Source organism: Hyperoodon ampullatus (assembly GCF_949752795.1).
Source record: "Hyperoodon ampullatus genome assembly, chromosome: 17".
NCBI lineage: Eukaryota > Metazoa > Chordata > Mammalia > Artiodactyla > Ziphiidae > Hyperoodon > Hyperoodon ampullatus.
Window position 1 is genome coordinate 59,713,647 of NC_136930.1, and position 23,357 is coordinate 59,737,003.

Sequence of the window (23,357 nt, forward strand, 5' to 3'; positions counted from 1 at the left end):
CTCTTTTGGCTCTTGTTTAAGACAAGTCTGTTGACAGTCTAAACGTTATTCCTTTTCAGGTAATCTCTCTTTTCTTTTCAGATGCTTTTCAGGCTTTCTGTTCTTTTTCTTTGGCTTTCTGTTGTTTCACTACAATAAGTCTTGTTATAGATCTCTTTGTGCTCCCAGAATCAGCATTTATGACTTTCACTGATTCTCAACCTTTAGCTCCTCAAATATGCTTTTTCTCAGTTACCTATTTCTTTCTCTCTTCTCTCTTTCTCTCTCTGTATTCAAATTATAATTATCATAGATAGTCTTTTTTGATGATCTATGTCTCTTAACTTTTGCAATTTTCTACCTCTTTGATTTTATCAATGACATTTTGGGTAATTTCCTTTATCTTTCTATTAGTATACTAATTACCCTTTCATCTCTTTCTAATCTGCTTTTTAGCCTGTCCTTTTTAATGAGTAAATCTTTTATTTCTAGAAATTATATTTGATTTTTTGAAAATTTTGCTAGCAATTTATCTGGTACATTGTTCCATTTTAGTGTTTTTTAAAAAATTATTCTGCTGTCTTCATCATGTTTATATTCTGAACCCAATAATTATTTTATCTAAAGTATTTTAGGGGTAAATTTTTCTTTTCTTTTCTTTACTGGTTTTCATTCATGGTGCTTGTTTTCTTGTTTGACATGTCACTTTGATTTGTGAGCTTTTTTGTGGGAATTCTTCACAGCATGGTTTAGGAGTCAGCACCTCCAGAGTGGTGCCCCTTTGTTGCTACCAAATTGGAACGATTTTATGTTAATTTCTTGTTTGGGGATGCTCAAACTTGTCAATGTTACAAATTCATATGACACTATGTAAATATTGTTTTTCTTATTACCATTTTACCCACTTATTTTAACATCCATTGATGATTCTTGCCTGAGTCAGTTACTACTATAATGTTTCTGAAATGATAATTTTCTAACTTCATTGTTCATTCTACATTTATTAGGTGGCATCCTGCTGTAAGGGAGCTCTTTCCCTTCTTCCATATTTATTTATTTATATAATTTTTATGAATTTTTATTTCATGTGATGGATTATAATCCATTACTATCATGTATTTTGATGCTCAAATTCTTCCAGAACTGCTCAGTGAGAGCTATTTCAAGGTGTCTCCTATGCCCTTTTAATAAATCCCCATCATTCTTGAAGCTCTTCCTTACTTTCTGGCACAAACCTTGCATTCCAGGCTCCTCTTGTAGTTTTTGTGCCCTGTCCTGAAATCAACCACTTCTTCAAGGAGTTGGGTTTTTTTCATGGAGAATGGTATTTAGATTCCAAAATGTGGTTACTAGATGTGTTTATGCTTCTGGGTTGTCATTGCTTCTAGGCCCTCTTATCTGAGAATACACACACACACACACACACACACACACAGTTCATTATCTATTTACCTATCGATCTTGCTATCCTCTATCTTATTGTACCTTGTATCTATCATCTATCCATACCACAGAGTTTATTCTAGCATTTCTTTTTCCATATTTACAACTCTCTCTTCAAGAGAGTTGGGTAACATGGCTCCCGATATCTTAAATGCACCTACTTATATGCTCAATCATAGAAAGTTTCAAACTTGCTAATTTATACACTTAGCAAAAAGTCTGTTGATTAGAGTTCGATATTTGCCTTTAGTGTGAGGTATATAATAAAATATCTGTGTTCAAAAGGATCTTGGGTTAGTTCTTTTCTTCCCTGTTCACTGTGGTTTTGTTATTCATTTTTAATACAGTCAGGTTAATTTGTGAGTACATAAAACATTAATGTGGTTCCAAAAGTAAAAAAGTATACAAAAGGGTAATATTCAAAAGAAGTATGACTTCCGCTATTTCTTCCACCCAGCTTTACTCACCACCTTTAAATAACCAAACTCATTAATTTCTGATTTACTTTCCCTGTGTCTTTTTTTTTTAATTTCTAACTACTTTTATGGAGGATTTTACGTGTAAGTTCTCGGCTGAGTTTTGGCTTAGCATTCTTTGCCAGGCAGTGCTTAAAGAATGGCACTCAAGGTGAAACCTATCTTCCATCCACGGATTAGAGTTTGATCCCAGAATTTAGCTATAACTAGATATTCCTAAAATGTCCTCAGTTCTCCTTTCTTTTCCCTGATGCACCTTCCTCTTGCTCTTCTAAAACATAAGTTTGAGTGACGTGAATTGAACATAGGGAAAAGAACAGTGAAAAGTGAGAGTAATGTTAATATATGTTCTGATAAATCCTCACAGACATCTGCAGAAGGACCTTTCATTCAGCAGTTCATTTGCTTTACACACTAAACACATGTTTATGGAGAGGTCTTTCCTGAGCCACTTTCACTAGGGGCTGTTTCAACATATTTATTGCAGTGATGAAGACCTGGGTTAGGGCAAAAACTTTCAGGAATTTTGTAGATAAAAGGTGGCTTCCTCTTTTAGGTGAGGGTTCCCATGAAGTATATGAAGGATCAGAGAGGATTCTGAGGGCACTGGTGATATGAGCAAAGAGTCTTAAGAAGTAAGTTGTAAACAATGGTGAGAGTTCAGGCCAGAATTAGGGCTCCCAGGAGAGTGAGGGGGAGGGTTAATGGGGCCCACTGGAGATTTTAAAAAGGTCTTCCCTACCCAAGCCTTGATGTACTTTTTTTTTTGAATTTTTAAATTTTATTTTATTTATTTTTTATGCAGCAGGTTCTTATTAGTTATCCATTTTATACATATTGGTGTATATATGTCAATCCCAATCTCCCAGTTCATCCCACCACCACCACCACCACCACCACTCCGCTACTTTCCCCCCTTGGTGTCCACATGTTTGTTCTCTACATCTGTGTCTCTATTTCTGCCCTGCAAACCGATTCACTTGATGTACTTCTTTCCATAGCCCTTCTTTCAAGATGTGATACTTCCATGATTCACATTGAACTCTGCTCTTTGTTTTCCCTACAATCTACAGTATTTTGGTATAAGAGCCTACATTGATAGTGGCTCAGATACAGTTGGACATAGTTCAAATATTTTAGAATTTTAGTTTAGATGTAAAGAGCTAAGACTGTCAACAGAATTTGCTGTGCAGTTAGTTCCTTGTTTGCTGTCTACTGTACGTGTTTCTTCAATAATCCAAATCCAACTCCCAAACAAAAGGGGTGTTGACCTTGGAGCATAATACTGGCACATCTGCAGCAACTGCTATTTCTTCTGTGTTGTCCAAACAGCTTTCTCCAGTTATTTTTGGTGTTTTGCACAAGAATACAGGACTTGATTGAAAAAGATAATGAGATAGAAAGAAAAAGTCGCATAGGGTTTCCTTGTTTTTTCCTCAATGATTTTTAAATTAAGATCTCTGACTCTCTTTGCGTTTTATTTAAATGAATTATTTTTCTCTGCAGGGAGAAGGTAAGGGGAGGGTCCCAATGCTCTGATTTTTAGGAGGAAAAAATAAGATGAGCTTAAGTTATTCTTTCTAAGGGTTGGGAAACTATGGCCCATGGGCCAATCCAGTCCTCTGTTTTCTTAAGTGGGTAAATGGGTTTTATTGGAACACAGCTATGCTTATTTCTTTATATACCATTTATAGCTGCTTTTGCACAATATCGACTTGAGCAGATACAACAGAGATCAGATGGCCTACAAAGACTGAAATATTTTGTCTTGCCCTTTTCAGAAGAAGTTTGCCAATCCTTGCTTTAGAATGTTTAAAACTTTTGAATATGTTGGAACAGAATTACTCACTGAACTGAGTAATTCACTGCTTTTCTAAGGCCAGCTGTCCATTTTGGTATTTCCAATAAGAATTACATAGGATGTACTTTCATATATATGCCTTCAAAGGATCCTACTTCTCATACTCTCACATTTGTTTTTTTTTCCCTACCTGAAACACGAATTCTCCCAATTAACATTAAATGAGTTAATACATATAGTGTCTAGAACATAGTCAGTGCTACATAGTTATTTTCTATTAATATTAGAATGTATAGTTTGCATGAATTAATATCATCAAAGACCAATCTTTTGTGTTAGTGATTTAACAGTAAATGCATAGAAGAGATTTGGTGATTACCCTCCAGTGCTGAACACTGAGTTAGGCACTGGGAATTAATTGGTGATCATGGTAGGCAGGATTCTACCCTCATGAAACTTACATAGCCTAGCAGGGACTCAACGTGTTTACCCGGTGCCTTCTCTTGGGGAAGAGTCGGGTTTGAAGTATACGTAGTTATGGTTGAGCATAGCCAGGGCACATGATTATTCTCCAGGTGTATTTTCACTTCCTGGAATTCCTTACTTCCTATAATACTTTTATAGTTCTCGGCTTGCAATTAAGAGATCAATTTGAAAGTTTACTGCTTTTTCCACTAGTTATTCTGGGCCTTAAATTTGCTGAACCCAGCACTGTGAGCTTAGTTTGACCAGGGTGGGACTGGAGAAAATTTTAATTCTGGTGATGCAGCAATCAGAATATTGGCTAAAGCACAGGTGAGTGGATGGGTTTTGTAGGTTAATTCTGGCTAGATCTTGACTTTTAGACACAAGGGGGAAGGGATTGAGTCTGGTCATAAACTGGACTTTGGGGTTAGGTTGTGGGTGGAATTCATGCATTAAAGGATCTAGAAGGATGCCTGGCCCATAGAGTATGCTCTGTTAAGTGTTCCTCTTCCTCCTCTTTTTTTTTCTTCCTCATCTTCTCCTTCTATTTCATTCTCCTCTTCTCTTCCTCATTATTCTCATAATAATAATTATTATCATTACCTAGACAGTTGACATAGTGTACCAGCAACACTAGGGTGAACTAGAAAATCTCTGCTCATAAGCATAAGGAGAATTTTTGGAAGCCCCTCTGTCTGTGCCTGTGTCTCGAGTGGAAAAATGTCTCCTTGAGAATTTATAACCATGGGCCTGTACCACATACAGATTAGGCATTCACATTTATACTCTTTACATATTCTGGGGTCCTAATATTCAAGAAATTTATTTTAAACTTGCTCAAAGCTGGTATAAGTAGGGTCCCTGGCAGAAGAAAACACAAAATCACCTTTGAGGCACACATGCTCAGCCCTAATTCTAAAGATTACCACATATAAAGCAATGCCAGAAAGAGTTTATAATCCAGAATTTTGAAACACAGAAGTAAAACCATGATTATGAGTCATGAGACAAAAATATGGTGGTCTCAGAATTCTATGATTTCCAATTATGAAATGATTACATAAATACTATAAAATAAACAACAATATTATTGAAGTCATAGAAATAGTCAAAACAAGAGAAGGATGAGAGACCACAGACAAAACAGGAAGAAGGAGGAATCAAAAGACTTGTAGAAGCCATTTCTAAGTGATGGAGATCTAGCTATTGGTAGTTGTCTGTTCTTCAATTCTTTGGCATATTAAGTAAAAGCACTGTTTTAAATAAGTAATGTTAATTCAAGTTATTAATTTATTAAAAATGGTTGAGAAACCCTGATCCAACAGAAGTGGTAATGTAATTTTGGCCCTGTTTCTCCTCACTTCTGCTCTCCAATCATTCCATAACATTTCTTAGAAGCACAAAGCAACTGCAGAGGTGGTCTGTCAAGCCCATGGCATTAACCATATGGTAGGTCTGAGTCTGAGTAGCCATGCTCAGAGGAGAAATCAGATCATATGAGTGGCTTTTCAGTCCAAGGTTTAAGAGGATAAACAGTAACATTTTCGTTAGAATATTCTTTTTTCTTCCCCTATTGAACTTTCCTTTTTTTCCCTTAATTTCCTTGTTACTTCTTGAGGTCAGTGTGGCTCAGTATATAGCACACAGGTTTTGTGGTCATACATCCCTTGGAATGAAATCTTCCCTTGCTTCCTACCTACCTAGGCAACCTAAGGCCTAGAAACCTCTCTAAGCTCCAGTTTCTTCATTGGCAAAATGAGCATAATAGACATAATGAGTATGCAGGTTTGGGAAGATTAAATGCTATCAGGTTTGTGACATACCTGGAACATAGCAGGTACGGGATGAATGTCAGTTTGCACCTCTTTTTCTATTTTCTTTTTTTCTAGTGTCTTCTTTTCAAAGAGAAAATATTAGCCTACCAAATGCAGCAGAGTGTCTTACATTGTCAGTAACTATTTGTTGAATATTTGGATTTGGCTTGTTTTACACTCAAGGAGAGAGGTTCACATTCCCTTAGAGAAGATTAAGAAAGACTGTTTTCATGAAAAGAATGTTTTTATTATAAAAAAGCAGAAAGCAGATATCTGTTTTTGCTGTGATGTAAAGCATTAAAATTCATGTTTTCAGGAACTCAGAAAAGCATGAAACAGAATCAGTCATTCAGAAAATAATCATTGAACACCTGCAAAGTACATGATACCTGTGCATAAAATTATAAGGTTTCCCTGAGGGCAAGGGGCTGAGATTCTCCTAGCAATAGACCGCCTGTTTTCTCCGACTTTCCGCTACCCCTGACCACTCTTGATAAGACATTTTTAAAGGATTTTTGACACCTCTTCTGTTGGCCTCCAACAAATTTTATCATTTTTAACCCATGAATTTTCCAGTGGTAAAAAAAAAATATAGCTCTTCCTTAAGTAAGTTTTCAAATGTCCTCATTTTAGTTTTTTTATTTTTTTTCAGAGATATCTGAAGTTATCATTTTATTTTATTTATCTATATATATTTTAAGTTTTATAAGCCTATATGTTTTTTTTAACATCTTTATTGGAGTATAATTGTTTTACAATGGTGTGTTAGTTTCTGCTGTATAACAAAGTGAATCAGCTATACGTATACACATATCCCCATATTTCCTCCCTCTTGCGTCTCCCTCCCACGCTCCCTATCCCACCCCTCTAGCTGGTCACAAAGCACTGAACTGATCTCCCTGTGCTATGCAGCTGCTTCCCAATAGCTCTCTATTTTACATTTGATAGTGTATATATGTCCATGCCACCCTCTCACTTCGTCCCAGCTTACCCTTCCCCCTCCCCGTGTCCTCAAGTCCATTCTCTACGTCTGTGTCTTTATTCCTGTCCTGCCCCTAGGTTCTTCAGAAACATTTTTTTTTGATTCCATATATATGTTTAAGCGTACAGTATTTGTTTTTCTCTTTCTGATGTACTTCGCTCTGTATGACAGGCTCTACACCATCCACCTCACTACAAATAATTCAATTTCATTTCTTTTTATGGCTGAGTAATATTCCATTGTATATATGTGCCACATCTTCTTTATCCATTCATCTGTGGATGGACACTTAGGTTGCTTCCATGTCCTGGCTGTTGTAAATAGTGCTTCAATGAATAAGATGGTACATGACTCTTTTTGAATTATGGTTTTCTCAGGGTATATGCCCAGTAGTGGGATTGCTGGGTCGTATGGTAGTTCTATTTTTAGTTTTTTGAGGAACTTCCATATTGTTATCCATATTGTCCATACATAGTGGCTGTATCAATTTGCATTCCCACCAACAGTGCAAGAGGGTTCCCTTTTCTCCACTACCCTCTCCAGCATTTATTGTTTGTAGATTTTTTGATGATGGTCATTCTAACTGGTGTGAGGTGATACCTCACTGTAGTTTTGATTTGGATTTCTCTAATGATTAGGGATGTTGAGCAGCTTTTCATGTGTTTGTTGGCAATCTGTATATCTTCTTTGGAGAAATGTCTATTTAGGTCTTCTGCCCATTTTTGGATTAGATTGTTTGTTTTTTTGATATTGAGCTGCATGAGCTGCTTGTATATTTTGGAGATTAATCCTTTGTTACTTGCTTCATTTGCAAAAATTGTCTCCCATTCTGAGGGTTGTCTTTTCGGCTTGTTTGTGGTTTCCTTTGCTATGCAAAAGCTTTTAAGTTTCTTTAGGTCCCATTTGTTTATTTTTGTTCTTATTTCCATTTCTGTAGGAGGTGGGTCAAAAAGGATATTGCTGTGATTTTTGTCATAGAGTGTTCTGCCTATGTTTTCCTCTAAGAGTTTTATAGTTTCTGGCCTTATATTTAGGTCTTTAATCCATTTTGAGTTTATTTTTGTGTATGATGTTAGGTAGTGTTCTAATTTCATTCTTTTACATGTAGCTGTCCAGTTGTCCCAGTACCACTTATTGAAGAGGCTGTCTTTACCCCATTGTATATTCTTGCCTCCTTTATCAAAGATAAGGTGACCATATGCACCTGGATTTATCTCTGGGCTTTCTATCCTGTTCAATTGATCTATATTTCTGTTTTTGTGGCAGTACCATACAGTCTTGATTACTGTAGCTTTGTAGTATAGTATGAAATAAGGGAGCCTGATTCCTCCAGCTCTGTTTTTCTTCCTCAAGATTGCTTTGAATATTCGGGGTCTTTTGTGTTTCCATACAAACTGTGAAAATTTTTTTCTAGTTCTGTGAAAAATTCCATTGGTGGTTTGGTAGGGGTTGCATGGAATCTGTAGGTTGCTTTGGGTAGTATACTCATTTTCACAATGTTGATTCTTCCAATCCAAGAACATGGTATATCTCTCAATGTGTTTGTATTGTCTTTAATTTTTTTCATCAGTGTCTTATAGTTTTCTGCATACAGGTCTTTTGTCTCCATAGGTAGGTTTATTCCTAGGCATTTTATTCTTTTTGTTGCAGTGGTAAATGGGAGTGCTTCCTGAATTTCTCTTTCAGATTTTTCATCATTAGTTTATAGGAATGCAAGAGATTTCTGTGCATTACCTTTGTATCCTGCTACTCTACCAAATTCATTGATTAGCTATAGTAGTTTCTAGGTAGCATTTTTAGGATTCTCTATGTAGAGTATCATGTCACCTGCAGTGACAGCTTTACTTCTTCTTTTCCAATTTGGATTCCTTTTATTTCTTTTTCTTCTCTCATTGCTGTGGCTAAAACTTCCAAAACTATGTTGAATAATAATGGTGAGAGTGGGCAACCTTGTCTTGCTCCTGATCTTAGTGGAAATGGTTTCAATTTTTCACCATTGAGAACAATGTTGTTTGTCATATATGGCCTTTATTATGTTGACATATCTTCCCTCTATGCCCACTTTCTGGAGGGTTTTTATCATAAATGGGTGTTGAATTTTGTTGAAACGTTTCTCTGCGTCTATTGAGATGATCATATTGTTTTTCTCCTTCAATTTGTGAATATAGTTTATCACATTGATTGATTTGTGTATATTGAAGAAACCTTTCATTCCTGGGATAAACCCCACTTGATCATGGTGTATGGTCCTTTTAATGTTCTGTTGGATTCTGTTTGCTAGTATTTTATTGAGGATTTTTGCAGCTATGTTCATCAGTGATATTGGCCTGTAGTTTTCTTTTTTTGTGACATCTTTGTCTGGTTTTGGTATCAAGGTGATGGTGGCCTCATAGAATGAGTTTGGGAGTGTTCCTCCCTCTGCTATATTTTGGAAGAGATTGGGAAGGATAGGTTTAGGTCTTCTCTAAATGTTTGATAGAATTCTCCTGTGAAGCCATCTGGTCCTGGGCTTTTGTTTGTTGGAAGATTTTTAATTACAGTTTCAATTTCAGTGCTTGTGATTGGTCTGTTTATATTTGCTATTTCTTCCTGGTTCAGTCTTGGAAGGTTGTGTATTTCTAAGAATTTGTTCATTTCTTCCAGGTCGTCCATTTTATTGGCATAGAGTTGCTTATAGTAATCTCTCATGATCTTTTGTATTTCTGTAGTGTCAGTTGTTACTTCTCCTTTTTCATTTCTATTTCTGTTGATTTGAGTCTTCTCCTTTTTTTTCTTGATGAGTCTGGCTAATGGTTTATCAATTTTGTTCATCTTCTCAAAGAAGCAGCTTTTAGTTTTATTGACCTTTGCTATCATTTCCTTCATTTCTTTTTCATTTATTTCAGATCTGATCTTTATGATTTCTTTCCTTCTGCTAACTTTGGGAGTTTTTTGTTCTTCTTTCTCTAATTGCTTTAGGTGTAAGGTTAGGTTGTTTATTTGCGATGTTTCTTGTTACTTGAGGTAGGATTGTATTGCTATAAACTTCCCTCTTAGAACGGCTTGTGCTGCATCCCATAGGTTTGAGTTGTCATGTTTTCATTGTCATTTTGTTTCTAGGTATTTTTTTTATTTCTTCTTTGATTTCTTCAGTGATCTCTTGGTTATTTAGTAGTGTATTGTTTAGCCTCCATGTGTTTGTATTTTTTACAGATTTTTTCCTGTAATTGATATCTAGTCTCATAGCATTGTACCTGGAAAATGTACTTGATATGATTTTAATTTTCTTAAATTTACCATGGCTTGATTTGCGACCCAAGATATGATCTATCCTTGAGAATGTTTCATGAGCACTTGAGAAGAAAGTGTATTCTGTTGTTTTTGGATGGAATGTCCTATAAATATCAGTTAAGTCCATCTTGTTTAATATATCATTTAAAGCTTGTGTTTCCTTATTTATATTCATTTTGGATGATCGGTCCATTGGTGAAAGTGGGGTGTTAAAGTCCCCTAGTATTATGGTGTTGCTGTCAATTTCCCCTTTTATGGCTGTTAGCATTTACCTTATGTACTGAGTTGCTCCTATGTTGGGTGCATATGAACAACTAAAGTAAACATAAAGCCAAATCACCTAATACTATATACAGAGCTGAGAATACATGTGAATTTAATATACCAGCTCCTGAATAAGCTTTGTGTCTAAGTAGAGGTGGTCAGGCAAAATAACCTCTCTTGGGTCAGCATGAACTTATGAAAGTCAGGAAATAATAACCAAGTCATTGTACAAATAAAATTTTAGGACAGACTTTCTCTACAAGTATTTTAAAAGGACTGTATATTTTCAAAGGAAATAAAACCTGTTCTCAGTATCTGGCGTTGTGGTAGGTAGAGTATGGAGAGGCTAGATAGGAAGAAATGGCGGGGGGCAGAGAGGATAAAAATTGAGACAAAGGTCTCAGAGTTGAGAATGTTGTTGGGGGAAAGAAAAGTAATTGTACTGGGATGAAGTGAGAATTCAATATGGACAGGTGAAGTGGAGTTGAATTATGGAGAGCTTTGAAGAACCCAATGAATAGTTCAGGCTCAATTTGGTAGCTGGGGGAAGAAAGAAATAATCTTAAAATTTGGAGTTGGAAGATAACTTTAAGATCCATGTATTTCAACCAGTTGAGAGGTTGAGGCTATTCAGCCACATCATCAAATGTTGACGAGCATCTGCTTTCATCAACAGAGCTCTCACTATTTCTCAAGGCAGCGGTCTCTGGAAATCTTGACTGTTAGAAAGTTCTTTCTTGGGTTGAGTTGAAATCTGTCTCCTTGTGGGCATACAGAACACTCCTAATCCCCCTTCTGTATGACAGCCCTTTAAGTATTTGAAGACAGCTGTCATGTCTTCTCCCAATCTCTTACAGTTTATGAGCAGAGGAGAAATGTAATGAATGTCATGTTTACAGGATTGTCATTTACTTTTAAGATGCAGAGCTCTGAGTGGCAGAAGAAATGTTCCTTTGACTATGGTTCAGGGATTGGGCTTCATGTGCCTCCAAGTTGTCATGGTGTTATTCACCCCAAGATATAAGACAAGTATGTCTTTGATTTCATGCTTTCTTTAATGACAAGGCTTAGCAATCTTTCCTTTCTTCCTCCCTCCCTCCCTCCCTTCCTTCCTTTCTTCATTCCCTCCCTCCTTCCCTCCTTCTTCCTTCCTTCCTCTTTTCCTTCCTTTCTTTCTTTCTCTCCCTTCCTCCCTCTCCTTCTTTCCCCGTCCCTTCTTCCCTTCCTTTCTCGCTTCCTTCCTTTCAAATATGTTTCTTCTCTTCTGTCATAGGAGTTGAATAGCACAATTGCTAAATGGTTCAGCCTTTGGAGTCAGTCCTGGATTTGAATTCCAGCTTTTCTACCTGCTTAGTGTGTCATGATGGGCAAGTTATTAATCCTGTAAGATAGGTGTCTTTTTCACTCTATTGAAAAAGAAAGGTTCTAGTTACTTAACCTTTCTTTTTCAATGGAGTGAAACGGACACCTGTCTATAGGATTAATATCAGGCTTAAATGGAAAAGACATATGCAAAGCATCTGATAAAAGCAGTCACTAAATGGGAGATCTTTTTATTATTTTTTAAAAAAGGAAGCAATGAAAAGTATCTGCTGCAGTCAATAAATAAATAACTATATGTGTTAGTCAGGGTTCTTCAGAGAAGCAGAACCAATAGGATATATATAAATATAGAAAAAGATTTATTATAAGGAATTGGCTCACATGATTATGGGGGCTAAGAAGTCCCAAGATCTGCAGTCAGCAAGCTGGAGACCCAGGAGAGCTGATGGGGTAAGTTCCTATCTGAGAACTGGCAGGCTCAAGACCCAAGAAGAGCCAGTGTGTCAGTTTTGAGTCTGATGTTCCAATCAAGGCAGTCAGGCAGGAGCAGTTCCCTTTTTGTTCTATTCAGATCTTCAATCAATTGAATGAGGACTAACTACATTAGAGAAGGCAATCTGCTTTACTCAGTCTGTGGATTCATATGTTCATCTCATCCAGAAACACCCTCCCAAACAAAGAATAATATTTGATCAAATGTCTACGAACCTCATGGACCAATCAAGTTGACATATAAAATGAAGCATCACACTATATAGTATATTTCTAGGAAGTAAGAAGCTCTACAAAGAAAAATAAAACAGAATAAGGGAAGAGGGTGATGGGGAGTGCTGTTTTAGGTAGGATAGTCATCTGTCAGGGATGCTTTAAAATGTACATCTCCAGCAAGACTGGGCTAAATGAACACTAAGCACCCTCTGATTAATGTCAACTCTGAACACGACTGAAATGAACCCCCTGCTCCCCTTCCTTTTTTTAAAAAAAATAAATAATTTATTTTTGGCTGAGTTGGGTCTTTGTTGCTGCGCACGGGCTTTCTCTAGTTTCAACGAGCGGGGGCTACTCCTCATTGCAGTGCGGTGGCTCTGTTGTGGAGCACGGGTTCTAGGCCTGTGGGCTTCAGTAGTTGTGGCTCATGGGCTCTAGAATGCAGGCTCAGTAGTTGTGGCATACGGGCTTTGTTGCTCCACAGCATGTGGGATCTTCCCAGATCAGGGCTCAAACCCGTGTCCCCTGCATTGGCAGGCGGATTCTTAACAACTGTGCCACCAGGGACACCCTCCCCTTCTGATAGATGGACAGCTTGTAACATTAATATGACAGATAACTAGTGGCCATCCATGTTGCATTATGGGTGAGGACACCTTCTATGGTGCTAGTAGCATGGTATGATGGAAGAGGCAACCAAACCTTTACAAGACCTAGTGCCCTGTCCTGGCTCTGCCTGAACTGTTCACTTGTCTCTCTGAACCTCAATTTCATTTTCTGAAAATTGAGGACAATCGTGGCTCCCCACAAGAATGTTGTAAGAATCAGAATATGCCAATGTACTGAAAAATCCTTTTAGAACCACTGAGCTCTTTGCAAATGTAAAATGATGTTAACTCTTAAAAAACAAAAAATCTTCAGGGATGTGGCTGAAGCCAATCTTGGAAGCAAGCTCTTAGTTTGGAAACCTGAACTCAACCTTACCAGAGACTTAAGTGAGAAATTGTTCTGTGACCACAGTTTTCCTGCAAATGTCGTGGTTAATGAGTGGCCTAGCTGGATATTTTGCTACTGACACTGAGAAAAATAATTCAGAGCCACTAAATGTATCAGACCAGTTGTGGTGAAAATGATCACGAGATTTTCTGAGTGCATATTAAGATAATGTGAGTAAAAATATTATATGCTCCCCTTTCATTTAGCTTTGCCTCTGGCATTGGGAAAATATCAAGGAAGACAGGCAAACCTGATACAATCTCCCTGATCCCTAAATAACCGTAATCCACTTTTCCAGTGTGGTAGGGTGGCAGGGCAAGAGGAGAGACCACATTTAATTGAGCCAACATGGTTCATTTTTCTAGTGCCCTGCTGCAGGTATGAATTATGTGAAAAGAGGAATTCTTTTTTAACAAGACAAGTCAATGTACTTTTTATTTATTGATGTACTATTGGCCGAGATCTCAGCGAAAGGGGATAAAAACATAAGACACAAATCCCTCACTTTTCAGAGTTCTGTCTAGTCAGGGAGATAGAAATGGAAACAAATTATAATAGCCCAGTGTTCTGAGTACAATAAACCATGTACAAATGCAGAGACAGTAAAGAGGAACAGATAATGAGTCCCGTCTGAGGACTGTTGGAAGAGCTTCTTGGAGTTGGTGGAGTGTAACCTGGGGTTTGAAGGATGAATAGGAGTTTACCTGGCAGAAAAAGGCTGCTTCTGTCAATTATCCCTTTTCTATTTTAATTAACAAAGTTGGTGAATACCCTTCTCCATAAATACATTATAAATATTTCTCTATTAACTATAATTACATCTTTAATTTGAATGCCATTAGAACAAAAGGAATACTATGATATAAAAAGAAGGCTTTAAATGGTAATTTTATACCATTCTAACTAAAGTAGCACCTCCAAAGGCCCCCCACACCACTATTCTTTATATCATTCTGTTTATTTCTATAAAACTCTTTTAAAAATCTGAAATTATGTTGTTTTGTTAGTCTGTTTCCTCTCACTAAGAATTTAAGCAGCTGGAAGGTAGGAACTTAATTGTATCTCGGTTGCCCAGAAGAGTGCTTGGGATATAGTAAATATTAAATAAACACATTTTTAATAAGTAAATTTCATACAGGAAATTAGTTAATATGAAATTAATATACATAGGTTTAGTGTAGACTGATTTATACTAATTCAGATTCCTTGAATTAACTTGTATTTTCAGCATAAAAATTTCTCATTATGTCAGTAACACAGTAAAATTGGTGTAAAACTATAGTAAAAGGGACACGTCATGTGGGCTACTTAAGTGCTAAGTACATACATTTGGGAGGGAAAAAAGTTATCTAGACAGTGATGCTTGCAAATGGCATATACTACCTGTGGACACAGCAGGGGCAAGTGCTGGGGGGACACCGCCTCATATTAGAGACTTTTCCCCCTGCTTTCTAACTTGATGTAATGTAGGGACCTTATTGAAGTCAGTATATCCTGTGGTTAAGAGCATAGATTTTGGAGATGTATTACCTGGGTTCAAATCAAAGCTTTGCCTCTTCACTGGGTGGCACTCTGGGCAAATCACACAGCCCATGTATATCATATATTTTGGCTACAAATGGGACTGATAATGATACCTCTCTTATAGAACTGTTATGAGGACTAAGTCAGTAGGTAAGTGTAGAGGGCATAATGTTTAATCTAATGATGTACATAACTTTCAGATATGAAATTGTTAGTTTCTTTGGACCTCCTTATCTTGTACCTACAGTTGGTGTACTACATAATGGGAATTGTTCCTTCTGATTCAATCTGTGACATTCAGAGTGTTGTTTTTATTTGTGATGTAGCCCACGTATTGGGTGCTTTCCTTCAATTGTGGTCAGCTGCCTAGCTTTGTTTTTTTTTTTTTTTTTTTGTACTACCTGTATTCTCAGAATTGCATTTTAGATAAAGTTCATGTTAAGCCAAGAGCTGAATTAAAATACAGTTCAAGAATTTATTTCCTCTGCTCCTTTGGTTTAACTTTAAATACAATATTGATGGCAAAAAGAATTTATTTCATTTAAAGTAATTAATTGGACTAATTTCAGTTTTTGGCTGTTATGAATCAAATTGCTATGAACATTTGTGTACAGTCTTTTGTCTGAATGTAAGCTTTCACTTCTCTGGAATAAGTGTCCAAGAGTGTAATAGCTGGATTGTATGGTAATTTTTTGTATACTTTTTAAGGAAACTGCCAAATTGTTTTCAGAGTGGTTGTACCATTTTATATTCCCATGAGCAAAGTGTGAGTGACACCGTTTCTATACATACATGCCAGCATTTGTTATCACTATGTTCTATTTTAGCCATTTTGATAGGTGTGTACAGTGAAATCTCATTGTGCTTTTAATTTGCATTTTCCTGATGGTTAATGATGTTGAATATCTTTTCATGTGCTTATTTGCCATCTGTATACCTTCTATGATGAAATATTTGTTCAGGTTTTACCCATTTTCTAATTGGATTGTTTGGTTTTATTTACTTGTGAGTTTTGAGAGTTCTTTATGTAACCTAGATACTAATCCTTTGCTGAGTGTGTGGTTTGAAAATACTTTCTCCCAGTCTATAGCTTGCCTTTTCATCTTCTTCATATGAGCTTTCACATAAAAAGTATTTTATTTTGATGAAGTCCAGTTTATCAAACTTTCTTTTTATGTGTTTGTACTTTTGGTGTCGACTCCAAGAACTCTTCTTCTAGACCTACACTCCAAAGATTTTCTTCTACTTTTTTCCTAAAAGCTTTATAATTTTACTTTTTACATTTAAGTTTATGATCCACTTTGAATTAATTTTGGTATAAAGTATAGGGTTTAGGTCAAGTTTCTTTCTTTCCCTTTCTTTCTTTCTTTCTTTCTTTCTTTCTTCTTTCTTTCATGGATATCCAATTGCTCTCGCACCATCTGTTGAAGTACTTTTGAACATTTGTCTAAAATCATATTTAGATATAAAATCATATAGTTGAGCATATTTGTATGGGTCTATTTTGGCTCTTCTATTCTTTTTCATTGATGGCTGTATCTAACCCTCTGAAATACCCATTACTTATGTACAGTAAGTAGGGTGAATACCCAGTAAAATGATTCCTTCCATGTTAGTCTTCTTTGTCATGACTTCTAAAAAAACTATTCTGGGGTCTATGCCTTCCCATATAAATTTTAGAATAAACTTATCTATGTCTTAAGAAAACCTTTCTGGATTTTGATAGGAATTGCATTAAACCTATAGATCAATTTGGGGATAATTGACATCTCTACTATGTTCAGTCTTCCTGTCCATGAATATGGTAGACTTCTCCATTGATTTATGTCTTCTTTGACTTCTATCAGTAATGTAATTTGCAGCACACAGATCTTGCACATGTTTTAAGTATATACCTAAATATTTCATTATCTTTGGAGTAATCATAGATGCTATTAAATTTAGTTTTTTCCAGTTGAATGAATACAATTGTACCTCATCATGATCTTGATTTTTTTATTATTGTGATCACCAATGTAGTTAAACATTCTCTTCATTCATTTATTAACCATATTATATATTTCCTATTCTGTGAAGTATCTATTCATGGTTTTTTATGTATTTATGTATTCTTGATGCTGATTCTTTTTCAGTTTTTTATATTGTACGTGTCTTCTTCCAGTCATAACTTGTCTTTTTATTTTGTTTAAGGTTTCTTTTGATGAACAACTTAAAAAAAATTAATATCACTAAATTTATCAGTATTCTAATTTCTATTCAATTAATTTTCTGTCTTACTTTGGAGATATCTAGAATTTTTATCTCCAAGTCAAAATGACTCGAATGAGCTAAGTTAACAGAATATTTTTATTGGAAACAATTTTAAAATGGAAAATACCAGTTTTCATAGCCCTCTTCTAAGTAAGCAAAGAGAAACTGCTCCCTTTCTAAGACCCTGTCTGCAGTGTATCCAAACAATTAAAAAATTTAAAATTAAAAAGTTAAATAATATCCCCAATAGTTTTGGAAGAAAAAGAAAACTACTTTTCATTTCAGGTAAGTTTCCCCATAAAAATTGAGAAAAATAGATTCTTAAAGCTTCTTAAGACTTTAATTTTCCCTGATTATTTCCAAAGCACAAACTAATTTCTACCCCATAACTTCTTGCATTGTTCTGTTTTAGAATTTTTTAGTGTGGTACAGAGGGCTGACTCCTAAGTTAGTGGTGGCTTTGTATTTGGTCATTAAAGAAGAGAGATTCAGTGCCCAAAAATGTAATATATAAACTTTGGATTGAGCTGTATTATTTAGCTTACATAATGAGTATCTGAGTATTTCCTTGGCAAATACATTTTTTCCCCATCTGGTAAAAGGATCTAGGTATTCCATGAATGTGAAAAAAAACCAAGATCCAAGATCGTTTTAACTAAATGTGGCCAGTAGGTACAGAGATATATATTAAACATAGTAGTTCAACTATTTCCCCCCCCAGGAAAAAGTATATTCAATTTATTTATGAACACTTCTTTATTTTGCTTTCCACTACATAAATTATATTTTAAATTCTGTTTTATTGTCATTTTAATGTTAGAAAGCAAAGTAGGGATTCACTGGGCATTTCAAGAAGTTGACATGGACACATATACACACACAATATTCCTGATCTCCAGTCCTAATATGAAAATTCAGCAAAGTTAAGCCATCCTTTGGGAAGCACAAACTGCAGTAAAAAGCACTGCTGGTAAAGCTGCTGACAATACTGTGACATTTTTAAGGATTCTTAAACCCATTAAGAATATTTTAGTGTTCTGGCTCTGTGTGAATGTAAGTGGTGGTTTTCACCTCATCCAGCACAGACCTACCCCCTTTATTGCAAAGACAGCTGTTTGCCCTTCACATCTTGCCCGCAATCACTGTGGGCTAGGACTTTCCCCGAGGGCAAAGCTTATGGTAGTGCCACTCCAGCCACCAGGCATCCTTTTCTAGATCCTTATTCTGAAACTTAATTTAAAAAATCAATTACTTAAATGACTTTTAGGGATAAAATCTTACTGTCACATAGATACAATATGTAAAAAGATTTGAATTGGGGGAAATTCTTGGGCTCTTTTCCAATTTTCTTCTTCCACAAACCCTTCCTATTTTAGCAAAGGTCTGTGTACCTTTCTTAGATTAAATGCACGGCCCTGCCCTTTCCTTGAATTCAGGAAGCCCATGTTTTCTTCTCTTATGACTGACTTCCTCTAGCATAGACTTACCAGAATGCGAGAGCTGCCTCTCTGCTTCCTGGCTATCTTCCCATCCCTGTTGACTCTCCTACACGGGTGTTGCTAAGACCTTTCCTGGAAAGAAGCTACAGACTAAAACCCAAAACTGGATGCTTTTGCACAGACACTACTTTTTAAAATATGCAGAAGGCTTGAGTTGCCAAGATGGTGTGAACCTGCCAGTGTTTTGCTATTTCCAGAACATTGGCTCCGCTGCCAGCTGTTACCACATTTTTTTTCCTGGTAAAAATGCATTTAAAAGAATGGTTATAAAAATATGGTTGTTTTAATGGAAACTTTATTGTATTCTTAGCACCAAATTATCTGAAAGACTTCAAATAAACTCACTCTTTTAAAAGTTCCAACAGTAACACAGATACTTTTTGGTCTGTACTTTGCAGAAGTGAAATTTTTCTGTCAAACTCCAGCTATTGCTGATATTGTAATCCTGGTTGATGGCTCATGGAGTATTGGAAGATTCAACTTCAGACTGATTCGGTCTTTTTTGGAAAACTTGGTTACAGCATTCGACGTGGGCTCTGAGAAGACACGAATTGGTACATCTTCTACCATTAACAGCAGTCTGCTGCCAGTGTAAAACCACCAGGAAGCTTCTTAAGAAATTTCAGATTCTTTACCAAATGGTTTTCAGAATTACAGGTTTAACAATAGTGATATTCCCAAAAGGGCAAGTTTGCATCAATAAATATTTATTTCTACTAATTTTTGCTAATGACAGTGTCACTCAATTAATTATTGAACACATTTCAATTTTCTGGAAAGCCAAAATCTTCTCTGCTTAATAATAATAATAATTTTAAAGTTGTCATTTAAAATTTATTGGGTAAAAGTTTTCTTTTTATTTAAAAAAACACAGCTGAATCCAGTGAAATGTTTAACAACTGGAAAATGTTTTATAGTACAAGATAATCTTTGCCAAATTAATTCTAGCTGAGATAAAAAGCAAAAAAAAAAAGTGTAAATCATTGAGCAACATATCCATTTTAATCTGTAAAGTCTCTTAGTTTCCCTTCTAAATAGCCATAAAGAAAACTCATTCCTTTGGGAATAAAAACAAAAAACAACACTATAATGTGTACAGAAGTCAAAATATAATGTTGTACACATGAAGCTGGTATAATGTTATATACCAATGTTACCTCAATAAAAAAAATTAAAGAAATCTAGACCTTTTATCTACAAACATGATCAGACTTTTAAAAAATGCTAAGTACTTGATTGGGTGCTCACTTCTAGATGGCTATAAAATATATACATTCCTTCAGCCCCCAGCTATGTTGAAAATTCCTTAAGTTGATGTCAAGAACTCATTTTGAAAGTACATAAGCAGAGAAAAAAATGTTGCAAACATTGGGCCCTTCGTCATTCTAGTTTCTTGAATGGTCCACTAGATCTTTGAGTAACCCATCATTTCTGGGTGGGCTTTCTCATCTTTCTTTTCCAGGTCTTGCACAGTATAGCGGTGACCCCAGAATAGAATGGCACTTGAATGCTTTTAACACAAAAGATGAGGTGATCGAAGCTGTCCGAAATCTACCATACAAGGGAGGAAATACACTAACAGGTATGTTTTTGTTTAGTCCACATTTTTTAGCAACATATCTTGCTGAAGAATAGTTTTATTACCTTGTTTTGCCACTTTGCACGTCTTAGCATAGTATTTTTAAACCAAACTAGCATATAAAGTTCTTAGATGGCTCTTTTCCCAAACCTAGCATTAAGAGTTAAAACCTAGACATCTCATCCCTTTTGCTATATGAATATAATGTCCCAGGAAGGGCTTGGTTGAACTAGAAGAGAACTGAGCAATCCCTGACACTGACAGGCTTTAGTAGCTGTCTTAACCTTTGTCAGTTCATTTTTCTTCCTCTTCACCTGTTTTTCCTCCAGTCATGCTGTCAGTTAAATAAAAACACATTTCTACCTATTTTCAAGGAAGATATTTTCTTTACCTTTATTCTGCAATCAGTAGTTATCATGGAAATATTTATGGAGCTTTGGCTTACCAATATTTTTGATAAATTAGTACAATCGGCCCTTAGCATCTCCAGATTTGACCAACCAGGGATCAGAAATATTTGGAAAAAAATTCCAGAAATTTCCCAAAAGTAAAACTTAAATTGTCGCATGCTGGTAACTATTTACAGACAATTTACATTGTATTAGGTATTATAAGTAATCTAGGGATGACTTAAAGTATCCGGGAGGATACACGTTGGTTGTATGCAAATACTACTCCATTTTATATGAGGGACATGAGTATCCATGGATTTGGGTGTCACAGGGGGTCCTAGAACCAATCCCCCTGTGGATACCAAGGAACAACTGTAATGTAAGAATATTTAGATTACAATTATCCATGACCCAACCACAAAGGGTTATCACAGGTTTTAACCCTAATACATGCTATTTCCTTCTGTGGGCCCACAATGTGGATGCTCAGTTTAAATAACAGAGATGCTGTCATTGAATTTTAAGTAAACCACTGAAATCCTGATAATTGCTTTGCCAATTGGAGGTTTAATCTAACAAGTTTTTTGTTAATACAACAAAAGTTTATTAAGCACAAATCCTATAACAATATTTGGTATTTATTTTTTCTGGGTGAAAAGTGTCACACTCAAAAGGCAGGAGTTCAACTATCATTTTAGACATGCCCCTTCTACCTCCATAAAACAGAGAAAGGGAATTTGTGGGGTTTTTTAGATCATCATGAACAAAATTGAAAATGTAGTGATATGTGGGACATTTGCTCCTGTGTGGGTATTCTTGCTTCATCCTTAATTATAAAGGTTTAGATTTTCTTGTACACATATCTGTCAATATACATTTGATATGAATTCAATGTTCTTTATGAATGTTAGTTTCTGAAATGATGCACTATTCAACTATTTTTTATTACCTCTGTTTTGGTGGATTTTAGTTTTTTGTCGGATCTGTCAAAGAATAGTTTATTGTAAAAATGAAGATGAAAGTTCACATCTAATAAAAACTCTTTTAACTTCCTAAGTTACTCATCTTGTGGTTACATTTTGCAGAATTGGAAAGCTTTTTATTAGAGATGGTTGGTTTGTATTTATTTTTTTCTTGTTTCCTCCTAGGTCTTGCTTTGAACTACGTCTTTGAAAACAGCTTTAAACCAGAAGCGGGAGCAAGGACTGGAGTGTCCAAAATTGGCATTTTAATCACAGACGGAAAATCCCAAGATGATATTATTCCACCATCCAGAAACCTTCGTGAATCTGGTGTAGAACTGTTTGCCATAGGTATTTGTTAATTATGGTCCTGTTTCAACAATGGACACACACATACAACCACTTAAAACTATATATGTTGCAAAGTCATTTGATCTGAGCCCACTTCCTTACATTAAAAATGGAAGTGATGGAACTGATGGATCTTATGGTGTGAGGATCTCTAGGTGAGATACCACACACAAAATGCTGTGAAAAGCATAAAGTGCAGAGGTTAGGTACATATTCGTTACCATTTAATTAGTCAAGACTTTTCTCTTTAGTATCACGTTATAGCTATCTCTTCTCTGATAGTGTAGAGAGAAACCAATTTATCATTTTCAAGGAATTAAGGTCTTGTAGTTAAGAAAGCAAAGAATTGTAGATATGCAGTATTCTTTCTTTGAAAATAACCCTTTATAAGGTATCAGTTTGTGGGAGAAATATGTATGGCACACACTCAGAATAACTGCAAAATATTTAGTTGATGCAATTTTACTCTTGATTATATTATTTACATTTTCTTTGGTGATAGGAAGGCCTTCTATTTAGTAGAGACTGACAAAAAAAATAGAGACAATTCCTCTGACTGATTTCTAGATTTGTTACTCAAAATGTGGTTTATAGAATGTTTCATTCGAGAAGTATTTGCTTCTTTGCTGGGTGGCAGGCATTTTGGTGGGTGCTGGAGCATAAATATGAACAAGGCAAAATCCTTACAAAACAAATTCCATCCAAGTCATGATTACCATTTCCTCACTTTTCTGTGCTCTTTACAACAGACTGTTTTGTTTGGAAAGGTGAGAGAGAAAGAGAGATTTGGGGTTTATCTTCTCTAGAATATTCTTAAATGATCCAAACTTGTTGGTTTTAACTAAATGCCATGAAAAATATTATTGACATTAAGCTCATTGCTTCAGCATGCACTGTTATTTTGCTATTGTGGACACAGATCCAACTATGCATTTTAAAATCTATTGTAGAGGTCCGTCAGACAAGGAACATTAGAGAGATTGATTTAATTTTTATTTTTTATTTTGCTATCCTTTTGTTCAACAAAGAAAATCCCTGCAGAAGACTTATGCTAATAAGGGATTAATTTTTGTGTTTACTCTCCATTCTGTGGCCTCCTTAATGATGAATGGATGAGTTTAAGTGAACTCATTCAGGTGTGATTTGGGCTTTTTCTCTGGGAATTACCTGGAAATCAGTAGTATTTATTATCTTATAACCCCCTAAAGCAAATAGTTCAGAAACAACCGATGCTTTGTTACTCAATCTGTTAGGTTGGCAGATAAATTAAATGGCACAG

At 35.7% G+C, this 23,357-nt stretch overlaps 1 protein-coding gene across 1 annotated transcript in view; it reads left to right on the forward strand.

The window, feature by feature from the left end:
* The window catches only part of COL14A1 (collagen type XIV alpha 1 chain), a gene marked incomplete at its 3' end in the record, with an annotated part of 211,445 nt that overhangs the window by 20,135 nt on the left and 167,953 nt on the right, over positions 1-23,357 (forward strand). The window contains exons 5-7 of the mRNA XM_079722162.1: positions 19,193-19,348; positions 20,257-20,376; positions 21,914-22,078. Of these exons, the coding sequence (XP_079578288.1) occupies positions 19,193-19,348; positions 20,257-20,376; positions 21,914-22,078 (441 nt within the window). The remainder of the gene's footprint in view (positions 1-19,192; positions 19,349-20,256; positions 20,377-21,913; positions 22,079-23,357) is intronic.